We start from the raw sequence: 25,649 nt of genomic DNA on the forward strand, positions 1-25,649 counted from the left end.
CCCCATCAATGATTTTGTTTATTCACCTTAACAATGCCACTATCACAATCACATTATCTCATTCGTCTGTGGTGTTTCATTCATCTTGTTTTGTTGATAAAGAGGAAACCTGAAATGTCCACAGTATGTCGTCTAATAAATTGAAGCTTACAATTCAATATTTATCACTACAACAAAGTTGCACTCTAATGATACATCACTCATCTGGCATGGCAGTTTTTTGCATCGCTTGTGGCCGCAAAAAATCGCAAAATTTCACTGATTTGCATTGTGGCCGCAAAGTTTTCTTCCTTTTTACTGGCGCTGATATGACCTTACATTGTTGCAAGTGCCATGAAACCCTTAAAAACAAACAAATACCTTACTCTTTCATGAACTAAATATGGGTTTTTAGGAAAGTTAATCGCAAATTTTGCTGTTTTTAGCTTGCAAAATTTGAGATTCTGCTTGAAAAATTTGGGATTTTTATTTGCAAAAAACCGCCATGTCAGAATTGACAAATAAACAAAACCAACCAAAATCTGATTCAATGACTAATGAAAGCAACTGTCGAGCAGATGTTGAATATTTATTAAATTGCACATTTTGTTGGCATTTGAAATCATAGAAATACATAGAAATTGATGAATCATTAATATTCATATATATATATATATATACATTTGAATGTACATTTTTGAAATTAAAAAACAAACTAAATGTTTACAAATACAGACTTCTTCATAATCTCAATGAAGTTGAGAAGAGTAAAACCCAAATTTACATCGATCTACACTAAAATGACATTGAATATTTTAATGCAATGTAGACAAATCAAGTATCAAATCCATTTACCATTTACACACATTCAGACAAAAAGCTGACACAACCTTGATAAAATCAAACACAAAATCATTGTTGGCATCGTCCATATTATACATCATCCCCATGCTTGAGTCTTGCAGTAGTGTAAAACTAATTTACCGTCACTTTCAAAACACTGTGGATGGTGACAAATATAGAAAAAAAAAATATTATAAGATGAATGAATTATATATTTTTCATCCACTTTCACATTTTGAAAATTAATGGTGAGAATTCTGTCTCAATGGATGATTTTCTCTTGTGTTTTTCTTTCTGCTTTGTCTGGCACTAAATCATTCACAATTTTTTATCTTGCATCATGGCCTGCTCCCTATTTCATATTTAAAAAAAAAACAAATCCAACTTACTCTCATGTCTTTGCATAATACAATTTGTTTGTAAAAGAATGGAAAAGAGTGCACAACGGACAAGGGGACATTTTGTGAAAAAAAAATATAGACATTAAATCATCCTAACCTTTCTATATGTTAACAGGTGATGCAATTGTTAAATCTGCCTAGAAGTAAGGCTTATGGTTAGATCCCTAATTGAAGAAGGCTGATTCTTTTGTGGAGTGACAAGTGCAGAGGCCCAGCCATTGCACATGCATGATGAACTATGCTTGTAGTGAATCAATACATTTAAGTGATTATGTAGTTGTAGAACTCCTCTTCCTTTTAAACCTTATTGTGAAACTCGCTGAACATAAATAGATAGATAGAGATAGATAGATAGATAGAGATAGATAGATAGATAGATAGATAGATAGATAGATAGATAGATAGATAGATAGATAGATAGATAGATAGATAGATAGATAGATAGATAGACGAAGAAGAAGAAGAAGAAGAAGAAGAAGAAGAAGAAGAAGAAGAAGAAGAAGAAGAAGAAGAAGAAGAAGAAGAAGAAGAAGAAGAAGAAGAAGAAGAAGAAGAAGAAGAAGAAGAGAAGAAGAAGAAGAAGAAAGAAGAAGAAAAGAAGAAGAAGAAGAAGAAGAAGAAGAAGAAGAAGAAGAAGAAGAAGAAGAAAAAGAAAAAATAGTAGTAGTAGAAGAAGAAGAAGAAGAAGAAGAAGAAGAAGAAGAAGAAGAAGAAGAAGAAGAAGAAGAAAAGAAGAAGAAAAACACAACAAGATATACAACTGTTATATTCCTAGTCAAAATTGTCTCATTAAATCAAAGATCCACTGCATGTTGAAAATATGTTTTCTATTCAACAAAATCAATGATACTATACAATGAACATGAACAACGTTCGCAAAGGATTTTAAATGTTTGCATCATATTACTTACATCGAACACTGATCCAATGTTTGTGTCTGGGGATGGCGCAAATGACTGGTTTACATATAAAAACTGAAATGGTAGAATGAGATGAAGGAATTAATATTCAATGTGCTATTGATCAATCAAGGGGAAAGGTTAAATACGAGTGGTTAGAGAATAGTTGTAAAACACACACACACACACACAGAGAGAGAGAGAGAGAGAGAGAGAGAGAGAGAGAGAGAGAGAGAGAGAGAGAGAAGAGAAGAGAGAAGAGAGGGAGAGAGAGAGAGAGAGAGAGAAGAGTAGAGAGAGAGAGAGATAGAAGAGAGAAGAGATAGAGAGAAGAGAAAGAATAGAATAGATAGATAGATAGATAGAGAGAGAGAGAGAGAGAGAGAGAGAGAGAGAGAGAGAGAGAGAGAGGGATAGAGAGAAGAGAAGAGAGAGAGGGATAGAGAGAGAGAGAGAGAGAGAGAGAGAGAGAGAGAGAGAGAGAAAGAGAGAGAGAAAGAGAAAATATAATCTAAAACAAAGCCCCAAAGAAATTAAATTGTCTCATTCCAGAGCAGGGACGCAAAACCTCTTGGAAGGTACAACAGATATAGCGGAATAAAAGACACAGCAAATAATCTGCCTTGCACAAAAGGGAAGTCAATGGCATTTACCAAGACGCAAAGCTCTTTTTGGAAAAATAACCAAAAAGTATTGGCTTTATAGAGTGCATTATCCACTTTATGTGCTCACCCGACCAATGTTCTTCATGAGAAGTAACAATTTTCTTATAGGATGAGACATGAAGCCTATTAGTCACGACTAAATATTTTATTATTTTTGTTTTTGAAAAAGACAATTTTGTTAATTATTGTTTACACTTCAGTATGGAGAGAATGTGAATAAAAAGCCTTTCCAAGGACTAACTTTGGGCACTCACAATACGGCAATAACGTACAGAGGCCTATAGATCAGAAGCTAACTGTCATATCATAAGACCACAACGCTGCAGAGTTAAACATAAAGATTGTCCCTCACAGAGTTAATTTTGGTTTCTGTTGAATCAAAATCATTTGTAAGAATTGCTTGCCATCCTTTGAATGGAATACGGGTTTCTTGCAAAATAATAATAATAATAATGTTAATAATAATAATGATAATAATAATAATAATAATAATAATAATAATAATAATAATAATAATAATAATAATAATAATAATAATAATAATATATGGCATTTATAAATCTTTTACTCTGTAGATTACAGTCTCGATATACCACATTGAACCCTGAAAAAAACACAATAAAATTGAATATAATCCCATACAAGAAAATAACCAACTCTGCACGAATTTGCAACTGGTCCATTATCTTGTGAATCGAATACTCTACAGACTTCTGATAACGTATTCTAAAATAAATCTAAAATCTATATCTTAATTTTTATGATCATTGCTACACATTATATAGAGATCATACTAAGTTTAATAAATAAGACAGCTGTTTTACCTACCAATGACTCTGAAGGATCACTTTTAATATACTTTCTAATAAAATCTGAGACCCAACAAATTTTCTTGTTTCTGTCAACTGTCCACTTCTTCTTTTTCATGATAGGAGCATCACCAGCAGGCTTTAGAAGAATGTCAACTGCAAAACAGATAAAAACAATTTTTTTTCGATATTTAACTTCAAACATACTATAATATTGTAAAGTATTAATAACAAAGACATATATTTATAAGTGACTTTCAGCAAATTATGAACTCATGATATATTGATACAAGAAGCCATGTAAACGATAGTGCTTTAAAGTTACAACTGATGTAGCTGGAGTTCTCTGTTTCACTTGAATTTATGTTATAATCTGCTTTTTGGTCTTCTTCTTAGATTTGAATTTTCACACAAGTTTATATCCTCTGAACTGTTTAAATAAAAAAAAAATTTAATTTTTTTTTTTCAGATTCCAACACCAACCTTAGACACAAGCTTAATAATTAATACTTTGGTTACTGACTAGATTGTTCAGCTTTGTGGTCTTGAAGTGTGACACATGCCTTTGAATGGTAGGGGTTCGAGTTCTGCTTTGAGAGGCGCAAAGCTGAGTCCTTGGAAAAGGCATTTTATTCACATTCTCTCTCCATGCTCAGGTGTAAAATGGTACCTGGCCATTAACAGTGGTGTCTGTCGAAAAAAAAGTGTAATATCGTCTCACAAGCATTATGTCTTGTCCACAGTCAGCAGGTAAAGTTGCTGTTGGTTACAGACCTCTAGTATTTGCTCTGAGCATGTTTAGTAGATATTGCACTATATAGATACCCTAACTTATTTTTATTGTTCTGAATCTGAATGTTACTCGAAGTCGACTCAATTCTGAGTATTTGAATTCGAGGGAGGAGAGATTTGTTGAATGTGGCAGCCACTGTTGGTGTTTAGACTGAAATAGTATGATAATCTTCGCTTGAAGTAAGGTGTCTACATCTGTTGTGTTCACACATGATTCAGGAAGAGTGTTCCAGTCTTTGATGGTGTGGGGTGCAAATGAATATTTGAAAACGTTTGAATTTGCAGATTGGTGTTTTAGTGCTTTTGCATGGGTTTTTCTTTTAATATGTGATTGTGAACTTCGTTATATATCTGGTTGTTCTGGTGAGATGGCCGTCATCTTGTTTGTAATTTTGAACACAAGAGTTAATTGTTGATCTTTTTTGTCTGTTTTCTAAGGGAGACTATCCAAGCTGTGTGATCATTTCTGTTACCATTATTATTGTTATTGATGTTAGATACATTTTTTGATACTTTGAATTGAAAATTTTTTTTTTCTTTCAGGATTAGTTAAAGTTAAAGGAATATTTGTTTCACTAAGCCTGAGGAACGTGCGGGAGGCTTCCCTTTTTGTCATTAATAATCTGTATTTTATAATTTTTGTTTATTTATAGATTATGTCGTTTTTTCGGGTTTAAAAAATATTTTATTGCCTTTGTTCTTTTCAAAATTATAATTTTAATAATTACTATCATTGTATAAACCTTAAAAAGGTCGTCACTTAACTTAATCAGCGTGTTATACTACAATCTAAATCAAGCATTTACACCTTCAACGGCAGTGCAGAAAAAGAGTGTATTAATTTGCACTTGCACCTCCAACTACAACGGCAACGGAAGGGAGGAGAATGAGAAGAGGCAAAAACGCCACTTCGGAAACTGCGGCGACTAGATACTCTTTCCCTCTTACTTTTTGTAGCAATGGCAGATTTTCCATCGGATTCAGATGTTCCCTTTGATACTGAATCTTTTGATTCAGAAGGAGGCGATGCGGATGCTGGGGGAGACGGAGAATTTGTCTCCGCATCGTCATTTCTTTTTTCTTCCTTCTCCATGTTTATTTACAAGAGACTACAAGAACTCCAACGCCTCTTGGTAACATCCTGTTTGGCTTGCTTACCCTACCTATCTTACCTCCACTTGGTGTGTAGAACTCTTTCCTCCGTACATCGTATGACATTACTGTCGCTATTTTCTTTACATTATTTTACATTGGGATGTAAGAAGAGTGAGTAAGTAAATAAGCATTGCATGATACGCTGACCGAATCTGATCTAAATTGTCTGCAAGTAAACCTTAATAAAGCAAGAAAGACTAGATAAAGATCTCAAGGGCAGTCTATCCGTGAATCTAGTAAGATTTGTCTAATTTCCATCCAAACAAAATATTTAACAAGAGGGCCACTTACCTTATAATAAATCAATCAAAAGAAAGAAAATGATTTATAAGAAAAATATTCACCTGCCCACCAAGATAGCATCATATCCTTGAGCAATTTCCTCTCAGCCAGAGAAGTTCCCAGTTAAGGCAGTTTTCTATTCCAGAATATGGAACCCCCCCCCCCCCCCCCCCCCCCCCCCCCCCAAAAAAAAAAAAAAAGAAAAAAAAAAAAAGAAAAAAATAAACATTTTGGAAGGAGATAAAGAGTATAGGGGGCTAGAAAAGAGTTATGCTGACCTCCTCATCCCACGTGGGGAAGGTGAGGCTCCATCCATTATCGCTGCTGTTATGTGTGCATTAAGCATGGTGTTAATTAAACAGCAAGGAGACAATCTTTATTAATGTGCATATTCATTATATCAAAGTTCTTCTGAAATTTTGTTTTTAATTGTTCACATCAGAGATTTAAAAGTGCTTTCTTGCAACACTTGCCAGATTACGTGAATGATTATGACAATGAGGATGCTTTATGTTTATTTTTTAAAGGGTTTTACAACACTTGCAACACATTTAGATCATACCAGCGCCAGGAAAAAAGAAGAAACTTGGATTGTAAAAACATTCTAGGTGTACAATTAAAAGGAGGAAAAAGGAAGACAAAGGGGAACGGTTCAAATATGGAACAGATGTAGATTCCAAGAGCACACCATCAGTGTACTTAGTTTGAGATACCTAAAAGTCTCACCAAGACACCAGCACAAGATCCCACAAAGAGGAATACACTCAAATGTTTACAAACCATATGTTGAAAATAAAAAATATCAGTACATAACAGAGAGATGATTTATAAGGAAAAAAAATATTATCTCCCAAAACTAACAATACATTTGACTGTTTCCCTCTTAGCCAGGGCCAGTACAAAACCAAGTAATATAATTCCAAGACAAATACAGAAAGCAAGTTGGAAAACAGATATAGAGGGATAGAAGACACAATGAGTACCATAACGGCTTGATGGAAAGAGGGGAGGCAGCAAAGTATAGACTTCGCTACCCATCCAAAAGATACCTAGTCCCATATCCATCGTTATGTGGCCTTCAGCAAGCCACTCCTCCTTAGCTCAATTTGCAGTGCTGCACTGGTTCTTCCCTTGGAATAGACCCTGTCAAATTCCCGCTTGAAGATGAAAAAAGGGAACAGTACTACTGAAATCATTGATATGTTGAGGGAGATAAATGTATACGTATATGACATATTACAACTTGCTTATGTGTGTGTGTGTGTGTGTGTGTGTGTGTGGGAGGGGGGGGGGGGGAGGGTGTTCCTATATGTTACAACATTCATTTATCGTCGTAGCCAATCATGGTGCATCACACTGAAAATAGGACGAAAGGCGAAGTGCTAAGAATAAGCAGAGAGGTGTCGGTTGTGCGAAACGGTGAATGGAGTGTGTAAGTAGCTGTGTGTATCCGCATGTGTATCAATTTGTATACACATACACACATGCAGTGCAGATAGATACACACGAAATACACATACACAACTGTCAATGTCATAGTACATCATCAGTCATCGAAATCATCAGGCGCATTAAAAAAAAAAACCCATTAATTAATTTTGTTTTACGTTGGTTGGTAGAAATTAGTTTGAGGAAACCGTGTTCGAGGCAAAAATTAGTTTGAGGAAGGGATGATATTATAACAAAGAATAATAAGGAAAAAATTCGGGAAAATCGAATGAGTTCAAGGAAACGGTGCTGGAGTAATCAATATCTGCAACCAAACACTCTTGCATCATATACCCATAAAAGAATGTAACAATGTTATTATATTTGTTTGCCTTTTATGGGTTTTACAGCGCTCAGGATACTAATTAGATCATCTCAGCGCTAGTTAAAAGGAGAATGATAGAATGATTGAAAGTACTAGGAAAAAAAAAGTAAAATCGGAAGGAGATCCAAAAGCAATATATCCGTGTAGCTCCTCTGATACGATTAAAATTCCACGCGTCACTGGATCTACACCGAAAGGGGTATTAAAATATTGTAAAAATCATAAAGTTGGAATAGAAAAGACCCCATCTGCAGCCCCACAAAAATTTGATATGAATGCAACTCAATAATTGAAGAACAAAGGTTGATAAAAAGTATACATTTATTTACATATCATAGACATCAAACAAAGTGAAAGTTAAAAGAACATATATTATCTTGGTCAATGTAAAGAAAGCCAATATCATAAGGCTTTGTAACGATGAACAAGGAGGTAAAGTTAAGAATAAAATTAAGTCTTCTGTCATCAGCGCAGGGTTAAAATTAGCTTTAAACAATTTCGTGCTTCTCCATGAGGCGTCTAGAGAAAAACAAAATTTTTTCTTCTCTTTTTTGATTTAGCTCAAAGCGCTCTTCAAAGGGTCCCTGACCAACAGCAACATGACAAGTATATGAGACACGATGGCTGCCAGGCGATGTTACATTTTTTTCAGACAGAGATAATGCTGTTAACAGCTAGGTACTCATTTTAGACCTGAGTATGGTGAGAGAATGTGAGTAATGATTCAAAAGACTCAACTATGTGTGAGTGAGGTTTGAACCCAGGACTTTCTGATTTGAAAGCAAGTTTCATACCACAAGACCACATATCGCACAGAAAACTTAAGACTTTTTCAAAATCTCAGTTTCTATAACAAGGTGAGGGTAATCTTCGATTGAATTTAAAAAAAAAAAATTCTGACCAAAATGAAAAAGGTGTTTTGTCAGCTTGTGGCAGAATATTCCCTGTCAATGAGCTTAAAAACAATAATAAACACTTATGACTTGAGAATTATTTTTTTTCTCAGGCTCTAATATCAATCAAACAGTAAATATTCAAAAGGCTACAGGGTATTATCAAGAGCTAGTGGATAGAATGAAATGCAGCAGAGAACATTCTGATCGACAAGAAACAAGAAAATATAAGAACAAAAATAAAGAAAAGAAAAAAAAAAGGAAAAATAAAATAAAATATTTATCTAAAGATAATATAAAAACCCAAATATATACCAACAAAAAAAAAATACTAAACACACACACAAACAAAAAATCCAAAAAAAACCCAAAAAGACAAAACAAAGCAAACCCCCCCCCCCCCCCCCCCCCCCCCAAATAAAAAAAAAAAAGAAACAAACCCAGTAGATTAAATGTTATTGAAGTAGGGCGGTAGTTTCAATAATATGAATGGAAAAATTACATATATAATTTTCATTTATTAAATTTCAAATATGAAATTGTTGAAGAGAAGGATATTTAACAAGTATAAGTTATAGTAGTATTAGATAATGTCTCATTTCTGACAGAAGTCACATGTTTAAATTAAAGGACAGTTTCAATGTTGAATCAGTATACAGTTCCAATATGGTTGCCCTGATTAAAGTCACATGTTTAAAGTAAAGGTAGATTATTGGACTAGTACACAATTCCAATAAGGTTGCCCATTTCAACCCTAGCTGTACTAATACCAGAAATGGAAATGTTTGTTCAACAATGAATGAAGCAATTTGAATTTGAGGTACATTCTATTTTTCATAAAGACCACATTTTAAAAAAAATGACCAGTAAAAATACGCTAAAATCAAATTTAATAAAATTTAAATCATCATACACATATAAATCGTGTCAAAGAGTGTCTTCAGGCTTAACTGATTTCAAAATATAAGTAAACGATAAAGAGAAAAAGAAAAGATGAATATAACAATAAAAATTAAATAAAATACAATGAAACATTCAACATTTCACAAGATTTTAGATAACACAAAATTGCTGATCGGTAATAATAGATTTTTAAAAAAAATCTAATTTTACTAATTTAACAACAATGATAGGTAATAATGATAATAATACACAAACTTTAATTTAAGTTTGAAAGTAAATTCAAATGTAAGTCATTGTTATTATAGTCCTAGTAAGGGGTAACATGATTTCACCCGACCCCTCACTCTAGAAAAAGAACATCGGGCATATTATTTCAATGTCAAGATATTATATCATACACATACAAAGATGTTAAAAAATGGTCTTTAGACAAACGGTTTGATTTGGTTTGTTGCCACAGTCTTTATACCACTTTTTATAAACATTTTTATATGATATATCTGGACATTGAAATAACCTGTCCGATGTTCTTTTTCTTAAGTGTTGGGTAGGGTGAAATCTATCGAATGATGTAGATTTTACCTTATTTGTTTAATACTTTTTAATCTGGAGGGCACATATGGGAGCTGGTATTAGCCTTAATCATCCCATTCAAAGGTAACTGTATGTGAAAATAGAATGGAAAACCATTACATAGCCAATAGAATGACGAAAGGCAAACTGCTTGAGCTGTGACTGATTAATAAAACACTCACAACCTGATTTAATGAAATTTAAATACATGAGTTGGAATTCTATCATAGCTTATTCTCTTTCCATTTTTAAATTTAAAAATAAAAACAAATGATGCATTTATAAAATGCTTATCCAGCTTTATCAATAAACTCAAAGCATTTTGCATTTACTTAACATAAAGATTGGCATATGCAACATTTGATGCATGTCTTGAGGGGTGGAAATCATAATGCTTAATATTTGAGGAACCTCTGAATCTAATGCGATCTCGGATGGATACAAAAAGCCTTACCCGAGGGTGTTGAGACCAGCACTCTTAGCAGCACATGAAAATAGTACAAGGACTTCATCTTAAAGTTAAAGTAAGCTGAAGTAAGTAGTCCTTCAGAGCCATAAAGCCCATGGAACTGGAGTCATATAGTGCTAAATGGACTATAACAATTTCTCGCTCCCTTTGGATAGGACACTAGTCTATCACAAAGTACTTTACCCCAGATCTAACAGACTCAGCAATCCAATCACTGTTGGGTGGACAGGGTGAGGGGGGTCAGGAAAAAAAATCTTGATTTTACCCTGATTGACCTAGGTTCCTTTGCACTTGAAGAGAGTTCTCTACCAAAGAGATTCGGGACAAACGAGCTGAAGACCCAATATTATCATTTCTTTTTCAAAATCCCATATAATTACAAACTCTTGATCTCTTCCTAAAGCAAGAATCATATTATGCTCACTCATACACATTTGTGACCCACCATCTCAAAATGGTATTATGTCAGGATAAATTGAACCCCGATAAGTGAATTTAGAAATAAATCGATGAGAAATACGAACTTGGGGGTTTGTGCAATGCTAGAAATGGTATATATTCTCCACTCTAACAAAAAGAAATTAACCCAAATATTCATATTTGTGGCTATAAATACAATTTCCAGCAACTTGTTCATCCCGACATATTACCGTTTTGATACAGTGAGTCACATTTATGATTTATCAAATATTATTTTACACCTTGTATAATGTCTGTTTTCCTATATCTATATATTTGTAAAAAAAATAAAAACATGACATGCTTGGCAGAGATGAGTGAATATGCTTTAAAGACACTTTCAAAATATCGATGCTTAGAGAGAAGCAAAAAAAAAAAAAAAACACATGAGTTTTCAACTATCTTTGGTAGTGACTGGCCCAATCATCTTAAAGCTGTAAAACTTTATTGCCAAACCTTGTCATAATAAACTTCCTAATCTATCTTCAGTGTAGATTCCTTACAGTGTTTTTATATGGAGGTCTAAAGACAGTTTCTACAAATGTTAGTTGAACGTTTTTGTGCCTGCTCAGCCTAAACATTCTGAATTTGTGCATCTTTGCTTACTTGTAGTAAGGAGGTTGACAGAGTTTGAAACTTGCAACATTGTTATCACATATCAGATTCATGAAAATGGAAAGGATAAGGACAGTTTAACAAGTTTTTTTTAAAATCATAATTTATCAGCGCTAACAACACCCTTGGGTGATAAGCGTCTTACAAAAAAAAAAAATAAAAAAAAGGAGAAGAAAAAACAAAAAAAACAAACAAACAAAAACACTGGAAAATTCCAACAGAGTGCTTACAGCTAGACCTAGTCATGGTTATCACCAAAACCAAGTTGTCCCATTCTAGGACATGGATATAAAGCCATATTACAGGGGACTATAGCTATGATACGATAAATTTTCTAGACCAATCTGAATTGTTATCTTCTCTTGTTGCAGTGGTAAAACTCTAAAACTATCGTGAAAAATTGTATATCAAAATAATGTTAGTAAAACAAGCCCATGTTTGAGTTCGATTATCAACTTTGTAAAAAAAAACGTTCATAAGGCTCCAAAATAATCATTAAGATCTGCATCAAACATTTCCTTTTTGCGAATTTAATATTTACCAGAAATAATAAACTTAATTTGAAAACAAATGTAAAAGTATGATTGAATTGAATATAGTTTTCACTTAGGAGTGATCTAAGATTTCAATATATATTCTAATTTGTCGCTGATAAAATAAGCTTAAGAGGCCAATACAGCTGTCCTTTCTTCCACTTCTGCCTTCCTTTTCTTCGCCGGTTCAGGTTCTGGTTCTGAAAATATAATAAACAAATTAAATGATAATAAATGTTAAAAATAAAATCTACATTTGTGAGAGCTGAATAACAATTTTATAATGATAGAAAATAAGACAATAAAAAAAAAAGAAAAGGGAAAAGAAATAATATAGATAGAAGACGAGCATTATAAAAACATGTAAACATTTATAGCAGATACGTTTTCTGATCATAAAACTATTTTGACCATTTTTAATCTTGAATATTTCACGTAACATGGACAGAACAGTAAAAAGCATGTTTAAATATATACATTTGACAACAGCAATAATTTTTCACCACCAGAGAATTTTGAATAAATTGATTGTATAAAAATTAACTAACCTCCAATTTGTTCTTTGGGTACATCAGGCAAAGATAAGTCTTCAGATTGCTGTCAAATAAGATCATGTATTACATTTAGTCTCAATCTATAAGCACACATTACAATCATTTTAAAAACAACTATATAACAACTTAAAGTGAATACTAAGCTTCGAGCTGTACAAAGTATTGACTGGAAAAGAACACTTGACATGGAACGTTTTGGCCCCAAACCCTTCCTTAGACAACAACAAAAACAGTTAAAATAATTTCTCATTGTTTTGAGCATGAAATGATCAGTGCTAAGTATTTTGTTATATTATTTTTGAAGCTGTTTACTCTCAAGTTTTGTTCAAAACAATTTTGGTATACAAAGAACATCCTCTGAATTCCTAACATTGAATTGACCACTGTGCAGATTTCGATTTTTTATATCTCAATTAATTTTGTTGTTATTATTATTACTCTTTTAACAATTATTTCTCTAATGAAATAGACCTAATTGCTTTAGGAGCTGCTTATTTGATATAATGATAAAAGTGAATGAGGAAAAACCGACTGGTTACCAAGAAAACTAGTTGTCTAAACAAGTGGTCTCTATTAAAATTCAAATTGTAAGCTACCAATAAATGCTTAAAAGAAGGTGTGAAGTGTTTCTTCTTTTTAAAAATTTATTTTAAGGGTTTTACGGCACTAGCAACACATTAAGGTCATATCAGCGCCAGTAAAAAGGAATAAAATGGGATAGTAAAAAGTTCCAGAATTACAATTAATTAAATGTTGCAATGTTGTTAAATGTTGTGCACAAAAGAAAAGGTGAGACAACGGGGAATTGGTTCAAATAGGAACAGATGTAGATTCCAAGAGCACACTATCAAAGTACTTAGTTTGAGATCACCTAAAAGTCTCACCCAGACACAATCACAGGTCCCCTCTAAGAGGAATACACTCAAATGTTTACATATAATAAAAATGTAAACTAAACATAATACAATGCATAACAGAGAGATGATTTACAAGGGAAAAAAATATCATCTCCCAAAACTATAACTATGCATTTGACTGTTTCCCTCCCAGCCAGGACTCCGGCCAGGGCCAGGACAAAACCAAGTAATCTCATTCCAAGACAAAGACAGAAAGCATGTTGGAAAACAGGTACAGGGGGATAGAAGAAACAGCAAGTACCTCCCTGCCCACTATGGGAGGTAGGAACCCCACCCAGAAGTGTTTCTTACATGAATAAAAAAAAAACAAAACAATCCAGTAAAGAGCAAAACTAGAACTTCAATCTAAAAAGTCAGAATTTGGAGTTCTGAATTTGGACAACTATATTCGGTGCTTAATTAGGGTTTACTTACCTTCATGATTTCTTCTAATTCAGCCAACACATCGCTTTCATCTTCAGCTGTTAAGCCGCCAGATAGCAACTCATCAATTTCCTGGATTGGGAAAAGATTTTTGTCTTTAATTTGTACATAGATTGTGAACTTGATATATCATTAAAACATACTCACTAAATAATAAAAATTTAAAAAATAATTAAAAGGATTTGAACTAATCGCATTTTCCAACATTTTATGGATTCATCAATAACTAGCCCTTCTTATTTGATTTGAAAAAAAAAATGTCTGCGATTATTCTGTAAGCCTCAAAATCAAAAGATATTTGAAAATAATATCCAGTATCAATATTTTGATTTTTAAACCCAAATACAAGCAACTTGACCCTTAAGATGCCAGTTTGTACCAAAATTCAAACTTTACTTTGAAAATAAAAACGATCTGACACCATTATTTATTAACAATTAACACGGTATAGTTTTATTTTCCCTCCATATAAAAAAACTTCAAAAATATTTTGAATGCATTATGAGAGTCAAATACTCTCACAATGATTGTCTACGACACCAAATAAAATTAGTTTTGGAAATATTTGTAAAAATCATTTCAGAAACAAAATTCATATATCACTTACCCTCTGTTTCTCAATGCCCTCATGGGTCTCATCCATAATTCTTTCGACATCTTCAAGGGAAAGAATCTTTTGAAAAATAAAGAAGAAAAGAAATAACAATTGTGAGACATAATGAATCTTTTGGAAATGATCAAAACTGGGATATCAAATTATTGTATGGCATTCTCAAGGGAAAGAATCTTTTGAATAATAAAATAAAAGGAAATGATTGCTTATCTTTGTGGGAAAGAACGCTTTGAAATAAAATTTAAAAAAACAGTTTGACATCCTAAAGGGACAGCATCTTTTGAATAACGAAATCAAATAATATGATTATGAAAAGTGATAAGAATACATTGTTAAAATGATCAATAATTCTGATTAGTGAGAAGAGCACATCATTAAAATAATCAATATTTATGATAAGTGATAAATATACATCGTTAACCTGTAACTGCCTTGTTCTGTTAAAACAGTTGGACCTGAATATTCCAAGCATTATTCTTGAAACATATATTTTTTCTACTTTAACTGAATAAACATAATGTTCACCCACAGATTCAAATTGTTTTGTTTCTTTTTGCTTTTTTGACATGATGTATATTGAAGGGGTGAAAGTAACGACCGAGAGTCATTACATAACAATCAGTCTAAACTGTGAGAAATTCACATTTAAAACCATGCTTGTACACTTTGTGATCAAAAATAATAATGTGCCTCGTGATCTTGTGGTATGACTCGTGACACAAGTCCTTAATTCATGTCCCAGTCCACGCAGAGCAAAGTTGAGTCCTTGGAAAAGGCTCTTTATTTTCATTCTTTCAAGGCATTCAGGTGCTGATGAGTATCTGGCCAGCAACAGAAAAATGTCAGGACTCGTCCTACATATGTTGGCTTGGGACCGCTTGTAAAGTGCATTTTTTTGAGCATATCAAAATAAATGACCATTGTTTATAAAATGGAACTGGACAATATTCTTTCATGTGAAAATTCTCAGTCAATTCATTTTCTTTTTTTTTTTCCAGTTTCCAAAATATTTGAGATAACTGGATTAGACTGAACTTGAAGGTTCGTTACATCTTCAAGACCTGATTGGTTGGATGATTTTGTTATCTCTCTTTAATGTATCGACTATTTCCCTTTCATAGTCACACATTAACTTTGGGTGTAAAAAAAAACAAAAAAAACTTAAAAGAAAAACAAAAAAAGAAAACAACAACCCTTCCCCCCCCCCCCAAAAAAAAAAAAAAGAAAACAAATATAATGAAATAATATAAAAACGAACAGAATTTATCTTATGATAAAAATTTGCATCATTTACCTCATGCATCTTTTTGAGAGAAGCATTTCCAACTTGCAAACCTTTAACAACTTCACTCTCAACTTGAGCGAATTCAATATCTTGAACCTGTTGATTAAAATTTTAAAATAAAAATATCTGTACAATATGAAAATTAACAGAATAATGATAATAATAATGCTGAAATCTTATATAGCGCTTTAGAAAATCGAATAAAAAAAGGTGTTTATCAACATTAAACGGTGCGAAATACCTCATTAATGGTTGAGATTTTAAAAATCTCTGTACTATGCCAATTTGACAATACTAAACACCAATCTCGTCTTCCCAAATTACAATGGATTACCATGGACTTATATAATAGGTTAATTTTAAGCAGTGTTTTCAACTATAATGAACTTTCTATATAATCAACATGACAAAGCCGAAATACTAACGAAGAAATCTCTTTGTATGGTTAGTGTAGCTCATAGAAGAGATGGTCAGGGTGTTTGTGAAATTATAGTGATGGCTGTTTGTCTCTAATATCACATGTGACAGTGTGGGTTAAAATAAATGAGTGTGTATTTGTGTGTGTGTGTCTGTGTGTATGTGTATGATTATGTGAGAGCATGAATATATGTGTGTGTGTGTGCCTGTGGGGGATCATACTCATCTGATCATGTTTAGCTAACATTTATACTTCCTTTTGTACAGCATTTTATGAATGAGAGTTGAAGAGTCAATATTTATAGATTATAATCTTTGAAGGAAATTTTTTTTATTAACCCCCCCCCCCCCCCCCCCTCAAAAAAAAAAAAAACCCCTAAAATTTTGTTAATAATATGACATATGTTTAAGAACCCATCTAATTTGAGATTTCTCCGGGACTGCCTCACTGTTATGCAAATAGAAAAAGAATATAAGAATACTAGACTACTACTGATATGAAAAAAAATCATAACTCTTCTCACCATCTGTTCAATATTATCCAATTGTCCATCTGTTTTGACCAATAAGCTTTCTTGGAATTTCTTCTTTCTTAGCATCAATTTTGCTTTACTGAAATAGAAAATTAAAATGCACCACAGTCGTATTCAAAACAAATAAGAAAATAAAAACGAGATAATAACAGGAGGTCTTTATATATATGAACACTTGACAGCAATCTTGATTTAAGAGGGCTGTCCTAAAAATAATGACAGAGGTAACACAGAAAACAAAAAGAACCAGCACAGGGGAAAGATACGTAACTCACACAGATGTTAGACAAATATATCATCTATTTCTCAATGTAATCACTATTTCCATCAATGTATTCTTCTTATATCTACAGACCAGGGAAGAGAATCTAAAGCGCTATACAATGGTACCAGAGACAACAGTAACGCCTAATATGTAGATGACAGATATAAGCAATTCAGAAGCTCACAGCAATGGCAAGATAAAATAACACGGTGTAAATAACAAAAGTACAATAAATGGTAAAAACAGTGACATGATTCAATATAAACTTTAAAAGACAGACCTACAAACATCAACGACTTAGCAAAAAGACTGTCTTTATTCATTAATTATAGCAACATTTTATTTATATTTTAAAAAACCCCAACTCAATAATCATACTCATAAAAACATTAACGTCTTCACACACAGCTTACTCTTTCTTTCCTTCCCTTAGTAAGGATCTTGCTACCTCTCTGTCTTTTTCCAATTGAACATTTATCTTCTTTTGATACTGTTTCAACTTGTCTCTTTGCTGCTTGAGTTGCTGAAAAATGTAAAATACTGGTTTCTATATTTGTAAACAGACATTCATATATATGGAAGTACCATTGGCCCATTAAAAGTTTTTTTTTCTCTTCTTTTTAATTAATTTTTTCAGGGTAAACAAAACATGTCTGTTCTGGCACAATATGTGAAAGCTGTAAGTGTTGGACGAGGGGTAAAGAAACTTGTGATTGTTGCAAGTTTGACTTTTGATTGGGTGCACAAGAGAATGTCATCTTTGAACTGTCTCTCGGCCACAAGTTGAAGATAAAGTCTGATGGCTTTAATTGCTTGTTTAACCGCTGAGGTTGTTGGTACAGAGTGCAAATAGAAATGTCAACAGAAACCTGCGTGAAATCAAGAAAGACACAATGAGGACAGATGCAAACCTTGTCTCCATGCCTCATATTGGAAGCAGAATTAACACTTATTAAAACAAACTGTGGTCACCAAAATGACTGTCTTCATCAATGACCAGGGACCATGACCTCACATGATGACAGTCTGAGATGCTTCTGTTAATCCTATGTCAATCTTTTGAATTAAAAACAGAATTTTAAAATGGTATTTTTCTTTATAGATATTTATTTATTTTCTTGTTATTTTTGTAGTTTTTTGCAATGGACAGGATATTGAAAGTGCATACAGAGAGAATCCTTTTCGATGAGCATGCTTATTAAAGTTCAAATCTATATAGAGAAAAATTCTGTTTCGCACCCCGAGAGTGCTTATAGCCAGATCATGCTTCAAGCCAGAGTGGTCATAACCAGAGACAACTATAATAATAATAATAATAATAATAATAATAATAATAATAATAATAATAATAATAATAATAATAATAATAATAATAATAATAATAATAATCTTCTTCTTCAAGTACCAAGTCTGTGCCAGACATCGGTGATCATGGTACGCCATTCATCTCTCTGATCAGATAAACTAATATTACTCTTCTCTTTCTTTGTCACCCAGCTGTTCAAACTATTCAAATATGTTTTTCTTGGTCTACCTAATAATAATAATAATAATAATAATAATAATAATAATAATAATAATAATAATAATAATAATAATAATCAATAATAATAATAATCAATAATAATAAAAATAATAATAATAATAATAATAATAATAATAATAATAATAATAATAATAATAATATATGATGATGATGATGATGATGATGATGATGATGATGATGATGATGATGATGATGATGATGATGATGATGATGATGATGATAATAATAATAATAATAATAATAATAATAATAATAATAATAATAATAATAATAATAATAATAATAATAATAATAATATAGAGCTTTTACATTGTGCTATTGCCATGTAAGTTCTACATGTAATACAACATCATGTATGTATAACAGTGCAACATCAATCAATAAAATTGAAGCAGTACTTACAAGAATGGCTTTATCCTGTTCTGTTACCCTGGATTTTGCAGGTTTCTTTTCCTTTTTGGCAAATAGATTCCCCATGTTGGCTTTGCACAATAAATAATACTGGTCTTTAGGATTGTTTAAATTGAAGTACTAATGCAAGTCCATTATCATCCAATCTGAATAAAACAAAAAGAAATACCTCAGCAGAGGTGAATCATTCAATCTAAAATTTGTTTACCCTTTAATCAGTTAACTGCCGTACTCTGGAAAAACTTGCGTTAAAAAATTTGGCCAGAAAACTGGTCCTTCAAATATCAATCTATTTAAATGACACTCCTCTTGGCAAAAACTCTCAAACCTGAGATCTTGCGAGGTACCGGTAATAAAAAAAAAAGTTGTCACTAGCAATCTCTCAAAAATTATAGAAAGCCACTCATTGGTCTAAGAAAAACTTATTGAACAGTACAAGACTTGATTCCTGCTTTAGGTGAATCAGACATTTTTATTTTTGGTCAAAGTCAGAAAAGATTAAAGTTACACAATTCATGAAACGATTTCCTCTACTGTACTACTAATATCAATAATAAAAATAAAAATCACTGTCGCAAAAAATTTGTAAGTAGATGTAACGATATTGTAAATTCATAGCTGAAGTCTAAAATTTACAGGGATACGAAAATTTGTAGGATTCAGCGAGTGTGTTATCTTGTCTGTTTTGACAATAGGACAGAAATAGAGGGCTCAGCGGTACAGTCTTTGTTTTATACCCGGAAGGTACCGAGTTCGATCACCCACCGCTGCGCTGTATGGCCTTTAGCAAGTCATCTCGCTCTAGCTCAATTTGCAGCGCTGCACTGTGGCTGATGCCTGGGCTATTACAGTCTTCCATTGGAATAGACCTTAGTGAAAAATTTCCCCTATAGGATGAATAAAGGGAATTTGATTTTTTTTGATTTGATTGCCTGCTCGACCATGGAGAGAATCCTCAACAGAAATTAAAATAATTTTTTTGTGACCAATGTCAACAACTGCTGGAGTTTGTTAAAGTTTTGTTGGACTATCTTTATCACTTGACGTTTTTATTTTTCACTTAGGAAGGCTGTGACCAGGAAAACACCATAGGTCCTATGGTATTTTTGTTTCTGATGGCAAGAAGAAGAAGAAGAAGAAGAAGAAGAAGAAGAAGAAGAAGAAGAAGAAGAAGAAGAAGAAGAAGACGAAGAAGAAGAAGAAGAAGAAGAGGACGAGGATTGATGAGAAAGAAGAGAAGGAAGAGAAGGGGAGGCAGGGAGGAGGAGGAGGAAGATAGATGTATGTATGATGAACAACACGGAGGAGGAAGTTCCACTGTCAAGATAGCATCTTCAGTCTCAGCAGATTAAATCTGTGATAAATTCCTGCTACTAGTTTCTGGTCCTGAATCGGCTATGGCTGTCATTTTGATTTCAACTTAGCACTAATCAAAATACCTTTATGGACCGAAAATTAATGAGCTTGACTGTAGTAAAGACTGAAACTGAAGGTGTTGGGCGTGTGACGACGACGATCTCGTTATTTAGGATCGCGTTATTTAACTCTCCAGTAAACATTTGGCTTCTTGAATTTAAAAAAAAGGAAAATTGAAGGAGAACCCAAGAATCGTGATTAAAACATGATAATTGATAATAGACTGTCCATAAATATTATAGAAATATTACTCACACATATCTGTACCGAAGAAGAGTATGATAGAAGTAGATTGCATAGCAGCTGTAGGCTATGTGGACTGCAACAATGCAAGTGTGTGGATTTCAGGAAATCGGACATAAATGTAAGGCTAGCACTAATCAGTATCTGATACTGAATAGTGGTTTTGTACTATTCAGTATCTGATACTGAATAGTGCTTTTGTACTATTCAGTATCTGACACTGAATAGTGGTTTTTGTACGGTGTTTTTTTTTTTTTTTCCGAAACCTGACAAAGTTATGGGAAGAGGACAGCTGTGGGAGTGAATATGGGACTCAGAAAAGTGTACACCAGTGGGGAGTGAACGGGGACTGGGTTTCGGCGGGTTTCGTAATAAAAAGCAATTACTTTTTACGAAACGCGACGACACCCGGCAATATCCGACAAAGTTATGGGAGGTAGGCAGCAGCGTGTGTGTGTGTGTGTGTGTGTGTGTGTGTGTGTGTGTGTGTAGGGGGGGGGGGGGGATGAACCTGAGATTCAGGAAAGTGTACACCAGTGGGGAATGAACCTGGGACTCGGGGGTTTGTAAAAAAGCAATAAAAAATGTGGGGGGGGGGGATTACTTTTTTTACGATACCCGACAATATGCGGCAAAGCGTGGGGAGTGAACCTGAGACTCAGTGAAGTATACACCAGTGGGGAGTGAACTTGAGACTATGGTTTTCGGCGGGCTTCAGCTAGTTTCATATAAAAGCAATTACTTTTTTACGAAACCCGACTAATCCTGGCAATATCCGAGAAAGTTATGGGTAGTAGGCAACAGTGGGGAGTGAACCGGAGATTCGTGGAAGTAAACACCAGTGAGGAGTGAACCTGGGACTGGGTTTCGGCGGGTTTTGTAAAAAAAAAAAAGCAATTACTTTTTGTTTACAAAATGCGCCAAATCCCAACAAAATGGGGCAAAGATATGGAAAGTAGGCAAATAATGGGGAGTGAACCTGAGACTAAGGGAAGTGTACACCAGTGCGGAGTGAAACTGAGACTCTGGTTTTCAGCGGGTTTCAGCGAATTTCATATAAAAGCAATTACTCTTTTACGAAACCCGACGAAACCTGGCAATATCTGAGAAAGTTATGGGAAGTAGACAACAGTGGGGAGTGAACCTGAGATTCATGGAAGTGTACACCAGTGGGGAGTGAACCTGAGACTCTGGTTTTCGGCGGGTTTCAGCGAGTTTCACATAAAAGCAATTACTTTTTTACGAAACCGGCAATATCCGACAAAGTTGTGGGAAGTAGGCAACAGTGGGGAGTGAACCTGAGACTCAGGGAAGTGTACACCAGTGGGGAGTGAACCTGAGACTATGGTTTTCGGCGGGCTTCAGCTAGTTTCATATAAAAGCAATTACTTTTTTACGAAACCCGACTAATCCTGGCAATATCCGAGAAAGTTATGGGTAGTAGGCAACAGTGGGGAGTGAACCTGAGATTCGTGGAAGTAAACACCAGTGAGGAGTGAACCTGGGACTGGGTTTCGGCGGGTTTTGTAAAAAAAAAAAAGCAATTACGTTTTGTTTACAAAATGCGCCAAATCCCAACAAATGGGGCAAAGATATGGAAAGTAGGCAAATAATGGGGAGTGAACCTGAGACTAAGGGAAGTGTACACCAGTGGGGAGTGAAACTGAGACTCTGGTTTTCAGCGGGTTTCAGCGAATTTCATATAAAAGCAATTACTCTTTTACGAAACCCGACGAAACCTGGCAATATCTGAGAAAGTTATGGGAAGTAGACAACAGTGGGGAGTGAACCTGAGATTCATGGAAGTGTACACCAGTGGGGAGTGAACCTGAGACTCTGGTTTTCGGCGGGTTTCAGCGAGTTTCACATAAAAGCAATTACTTTTTTACGAAACCCGGCAATATCCGACAAAGTTGTGGGAAGTAGGCAACAGTGGGGAGTGAACCTGAGACTCAGGGAAGTGTACACCAGTGGGGAGTGAACCTGAGACTATGGTTTTTGGCGGGTTTCAGCGAGTTTCACATAAAAGCAATTACTTTTTTACGAAACCCGGCAATATCCGACAGTTATTGAAAGTAGGCAAACAGTGGGGAGTGAACCTGAGACTCTGGTTTTCAGCGGGTTTCAGCGAGTTTCATATAAAAGCAATTACTCTTTTACGAAACCCGACGAAACCTGGCAATATCCGAGAAAGTTATGGGAAGTAGACAACAGTGGGGAGTGAACCTGAGATTCATGGAAGTGTACACCAGTGGGGAGTGAACCTGAAACTCAGGGAAGTGTACACCAGTGGGGAGTGAACCTGAGACTATGGTTTTCGGCGGGTTTCAGCGAGTTTCACATAAAAGCAATTACTTTTTTACGAAGCCCGGTAATATTCGACAGTTATGGGAAGTAGGCAACAGTGGGGAGTTAACTTGAGATTCAAGGAAGTGTACACCAGTAGGGAGTGAACCTGAGACTCTGGTTTTCGGCGGGTTTCAGCGAGTTTCATATAAAAGCAATTACTTTTTTACGAAACCCGACAAAACATGGCAATATTCGACAAACTTATTGAAGCAGGCAACAGTGGGGGGGGGGGGGGGGGGGGGGGGGGGGATCCTGAGATTCAGGGAAGTGTACACTTGTGGGGAGTGAACCTGGGACTCTGGATTTTGTAAAAAAAAGCAATACCAAGGGGGAGGGGGAATTACTTATTTACGAAACCCGCCAAAACCCGACAAAGTTATGGGAAGCAGGCAGCAGTGGGGAGTGAATCTGGGATTTGGACACTGATGAGGATTGAACCTGGGACTGCGAGAGGCTGATTCAGTGGACAGTGAGCTTAGAATGTACTTTTATTTCGAAACCTACCGAAATTTTCAAAAGTTATGGGAAGTGGGCACCATTGGGCAATGAACCGGGACTCAGGGAAGTGCACACCGGGTGGGAGTGAACCTGGGACTGTGAGAAGAGGATATCAGTGGAAATGAACCTGGGACTAGGGAAGATGGATACCAGTGGGAAATGAAGCCGGACTATGGGAGATGGGTACCAGACGAGAATGAAGCAATTCCTTTTTTACGAAATCCGCCAAAACCCGCCAAAAAACCATAGACTTAGGTTTACTCCCCAATAGTGTACACTTCCCTGAATCTCCGGTTCACTCCCCCACTGTTGCCTACTTTCTTTCCATAACTTTGTCGGATATTGTCGGGTTTCGTAAAAAAGTAATTGCTTTTTTTTTACGAAACCCAGCCCAGGTTCACTCCCCAACGGTGTACACTTCCTGAGTCCCAGGTTCACTCCCCACTGCTGCCTACTTCCCATAACTTTGTCGAGTATCGGCGTGTTTTGGCAGGTTTCGTAAAAAAAGAAACACCCCTAACAATACCACGTGTATTCAGTAAATAGATGTCAATTGTAGTCTAATATTCAGTATCTATTTAAATTATTATTATTATCATTATTATTATTATTATTATTATTATTATTATTATTATTATTATTATTCTTATTATTATTATTATTATTATTATTATTATTATTATTATTATTATCACGTAAATTTTAATATAGTACGGCAATTAATTCACGGAAGTACATCGCTCAATCAAAAAATGCAGAAAGTCTGCCCACATATTTATAATGAATCGGGTTTGCCTTAGATGACAAAACAAACAAACAAACAAACAAACAACAACAACAACAACAACAACAACAACAACAACAACAACAAATGAGACAAACAGAAAAAAAACAAGATTTTTAAAAATAATGAACAATAGAAGAGCACAATAATGAAAAACAACAACGAGATGATAACACATAAAAGATATTCGTAATAAATCGATAACTGATTAAATTACTCCAACTACTTGATTAAAAAAAAAAAATCATCATAATCATAATAGTGATGATGACGATTAAAACAACAATAATAATAATAATAGTAAGTAAGTAGAAATAATAATAATAATAATAATAATAATAATAATAATAAAAATAATAATAATAATAATAATAATAATAATAATAATAATAATAATAATAATGATAATAATAATAAAAGTACAATAGTATAATATAAACATTAAAGTATATTACAAGCAAATAAAATTATAAAAACAAAAGTTTAAAAAATATCAATAGACATTAGGAATTAAAAAAATAATGGGAAAAAAAAAAACAAGTTACCCCTACCGGGATTTGAACTCTCGAACCTTAAAACTCAGAGTCAAACAGCTTATATCCACCAAGCCATGGTGTCACTGAACTCTTAGTGACATTTAATCATGTCTATTTAGATATTTAAAAATGGATTTGAATGCCACTTTTATTTTGATATTTTGAACTATGTTAATTGCATAAAAGCAGAAATTTTTTAAAAATTACGATCAAAATATTTTTACAGCTTTGAATCGGGCTGTCAGTTAGTGCATGTGTTCAATCTGGAAGTAGGTCAACAGTTTATTTCCATTCAACCGAGATTGTCGCACTTTTCACTCTCTCTATAAAAAAGAGTTCCTTATGGATGCTGAATAGTGGCAAAGCACTATTCAGTATCTGATACTGAATAACCACTTCATAAATGTAAACAACCCGTTTTCTTTACAAATCGGGACCGTCGCTATTCCAGCCTCGAATAAAATATTATATAAAATAAGTTTCAGCTCTAACAACGAGTTATTTCTGATCAATGGCATTGTTTTTTAGTTTTTGCTTTTTAGTGCATTTAGTTTGTACAGCGACAGCCGGTATTACAATTCAGAGAGCCCTCCTAAAGGCCGGCTTTCACAGGTGATTTTCCAGTTCCTCTTACTCTTACTCTTCCCCATATTTGACAACTCTTTTAGAGTCTACTGTTCGTTTTACACACAGTCAAAGACCTTTCTTTTCCCTGCCATTTTACCTATGATCAGCGGTCGGGTTGGTCACATTACTTTAGTTGTGTCATTTAAAAT

At 34.0% G+C, this 25,649-nt stretch overlaps 3 protein-coding genes across 6 annotated transcripts in view; 1 reads left to right on the forward strand and 2 right to left on the reverse strand.

The window, feature by feature from the left end:
- Positions 1-549: 549 nt before the first annotated feature.
- On the reverse strand, positions 550-5,548 carry LOC144973534 (ubiquitin-like protein ATG12). Its single transcript, XM_078916070.1, has 4 exons — positions 5,337-5,548; positions 3,616-3,752; positions 2,135-2,197; positions 550-979 (listed from the first exon to the last, which is right to left on the reverse strand). Exons 1-4 carry the CDS (start codon positions 5,479-5,481, stop codon positions 920-922), a joined length of 405 nt encoding a protein of 134 aa, XP_078772196.1. The 5' UTR covers positions 5,482-5,548; the 3' UTR covers positions 550-919.
- Positions 5,549-8,946: 3,398 nt separating this feature from the next.
- LOC144973535 (charged multivesicular body protein 6-A-like) lies at positions 8,947-25,401 on the reverse strand. 3 transcript variants are annotated; one of them, XM_078916071.1, is made up of 10 exons: positions 25,285-25,401; positions 20,719-20,833; positions 19,039-19,193; positions 17,504-17,613; positions 16,817-16,904; positions 15,885-15,971; positions 14,585-14,650; positions 13,969-14,049; positions 12,632-12,680; positions 8,947-12,283 (listed from the first exon to the last, which is right to left on the reverse strand). In XM_078916071.1, the coding sequence occupies exons 3-10, from the start codon at positions 19,111-19,113 to the stop codon at positions 12,213-12,215; spliced, it is 627 nt and encodes a 208-aa protein (XP_078772197.1). In that variant the 5' UTR covers positions 19,114-19,193; positions 20,719-20,833; positions 25,285-25,401; the 3' UTR covers positions 8,947-12,212. The 3 variants fall into 3 exon arrangements, with proteins under 3 accessions (XP_078772197.1, XP_078772199.1, XP_078772198.1); XM_078916073.1 differs by lacking the exons at positions 20,719-20,833; positions 25,285-25,401 and adding an exon at positions 19,989-20,691; XM_078916072.1 differs by lacking the exons at positions 20,719-20,833; positions 25,285-25,401 and adding an exon at positions 19,980-20,021.
- LOC144973536 (GPI alpha-1,4-mannosyltransferase I, stabilizing subunit-like) overlaps positions 24,754-25,649 on the forward strand; it is a 6,992-nt gene continuing 6,096 nt past the window's right edge. Inside the window, exon 1 of one of the 2 annotated variants that reach the window (XM_078916075.1) lies at positions 24,754-25,278. The gene's annotated coding sequence lies outside the window, so the exon portion shown is untranslated. Of the gene's footprint in view, positions 25,486-25,649 lie in introns of both variants that reach the window. The other variant, XM_078916074.1, reaches the window with a different exon arrangement.

The sequence above is a fragment of the Berghia stephanieae genome, chromosome 5 (assembly GCF_034508935.2).
Source record: "Berghia stephanieae isolate SIO BIC M18660-M18661 chromosome 5, UCSD_Bste_1.3, whole genome shotgun sequence".
Classification (NCBI taxonomy): Eukaryota; Metazoa; Mollusca; class Gastropoda; order Nudibranchia; family Aeolidiidae; genus Berghia; species Berghia stephanieae.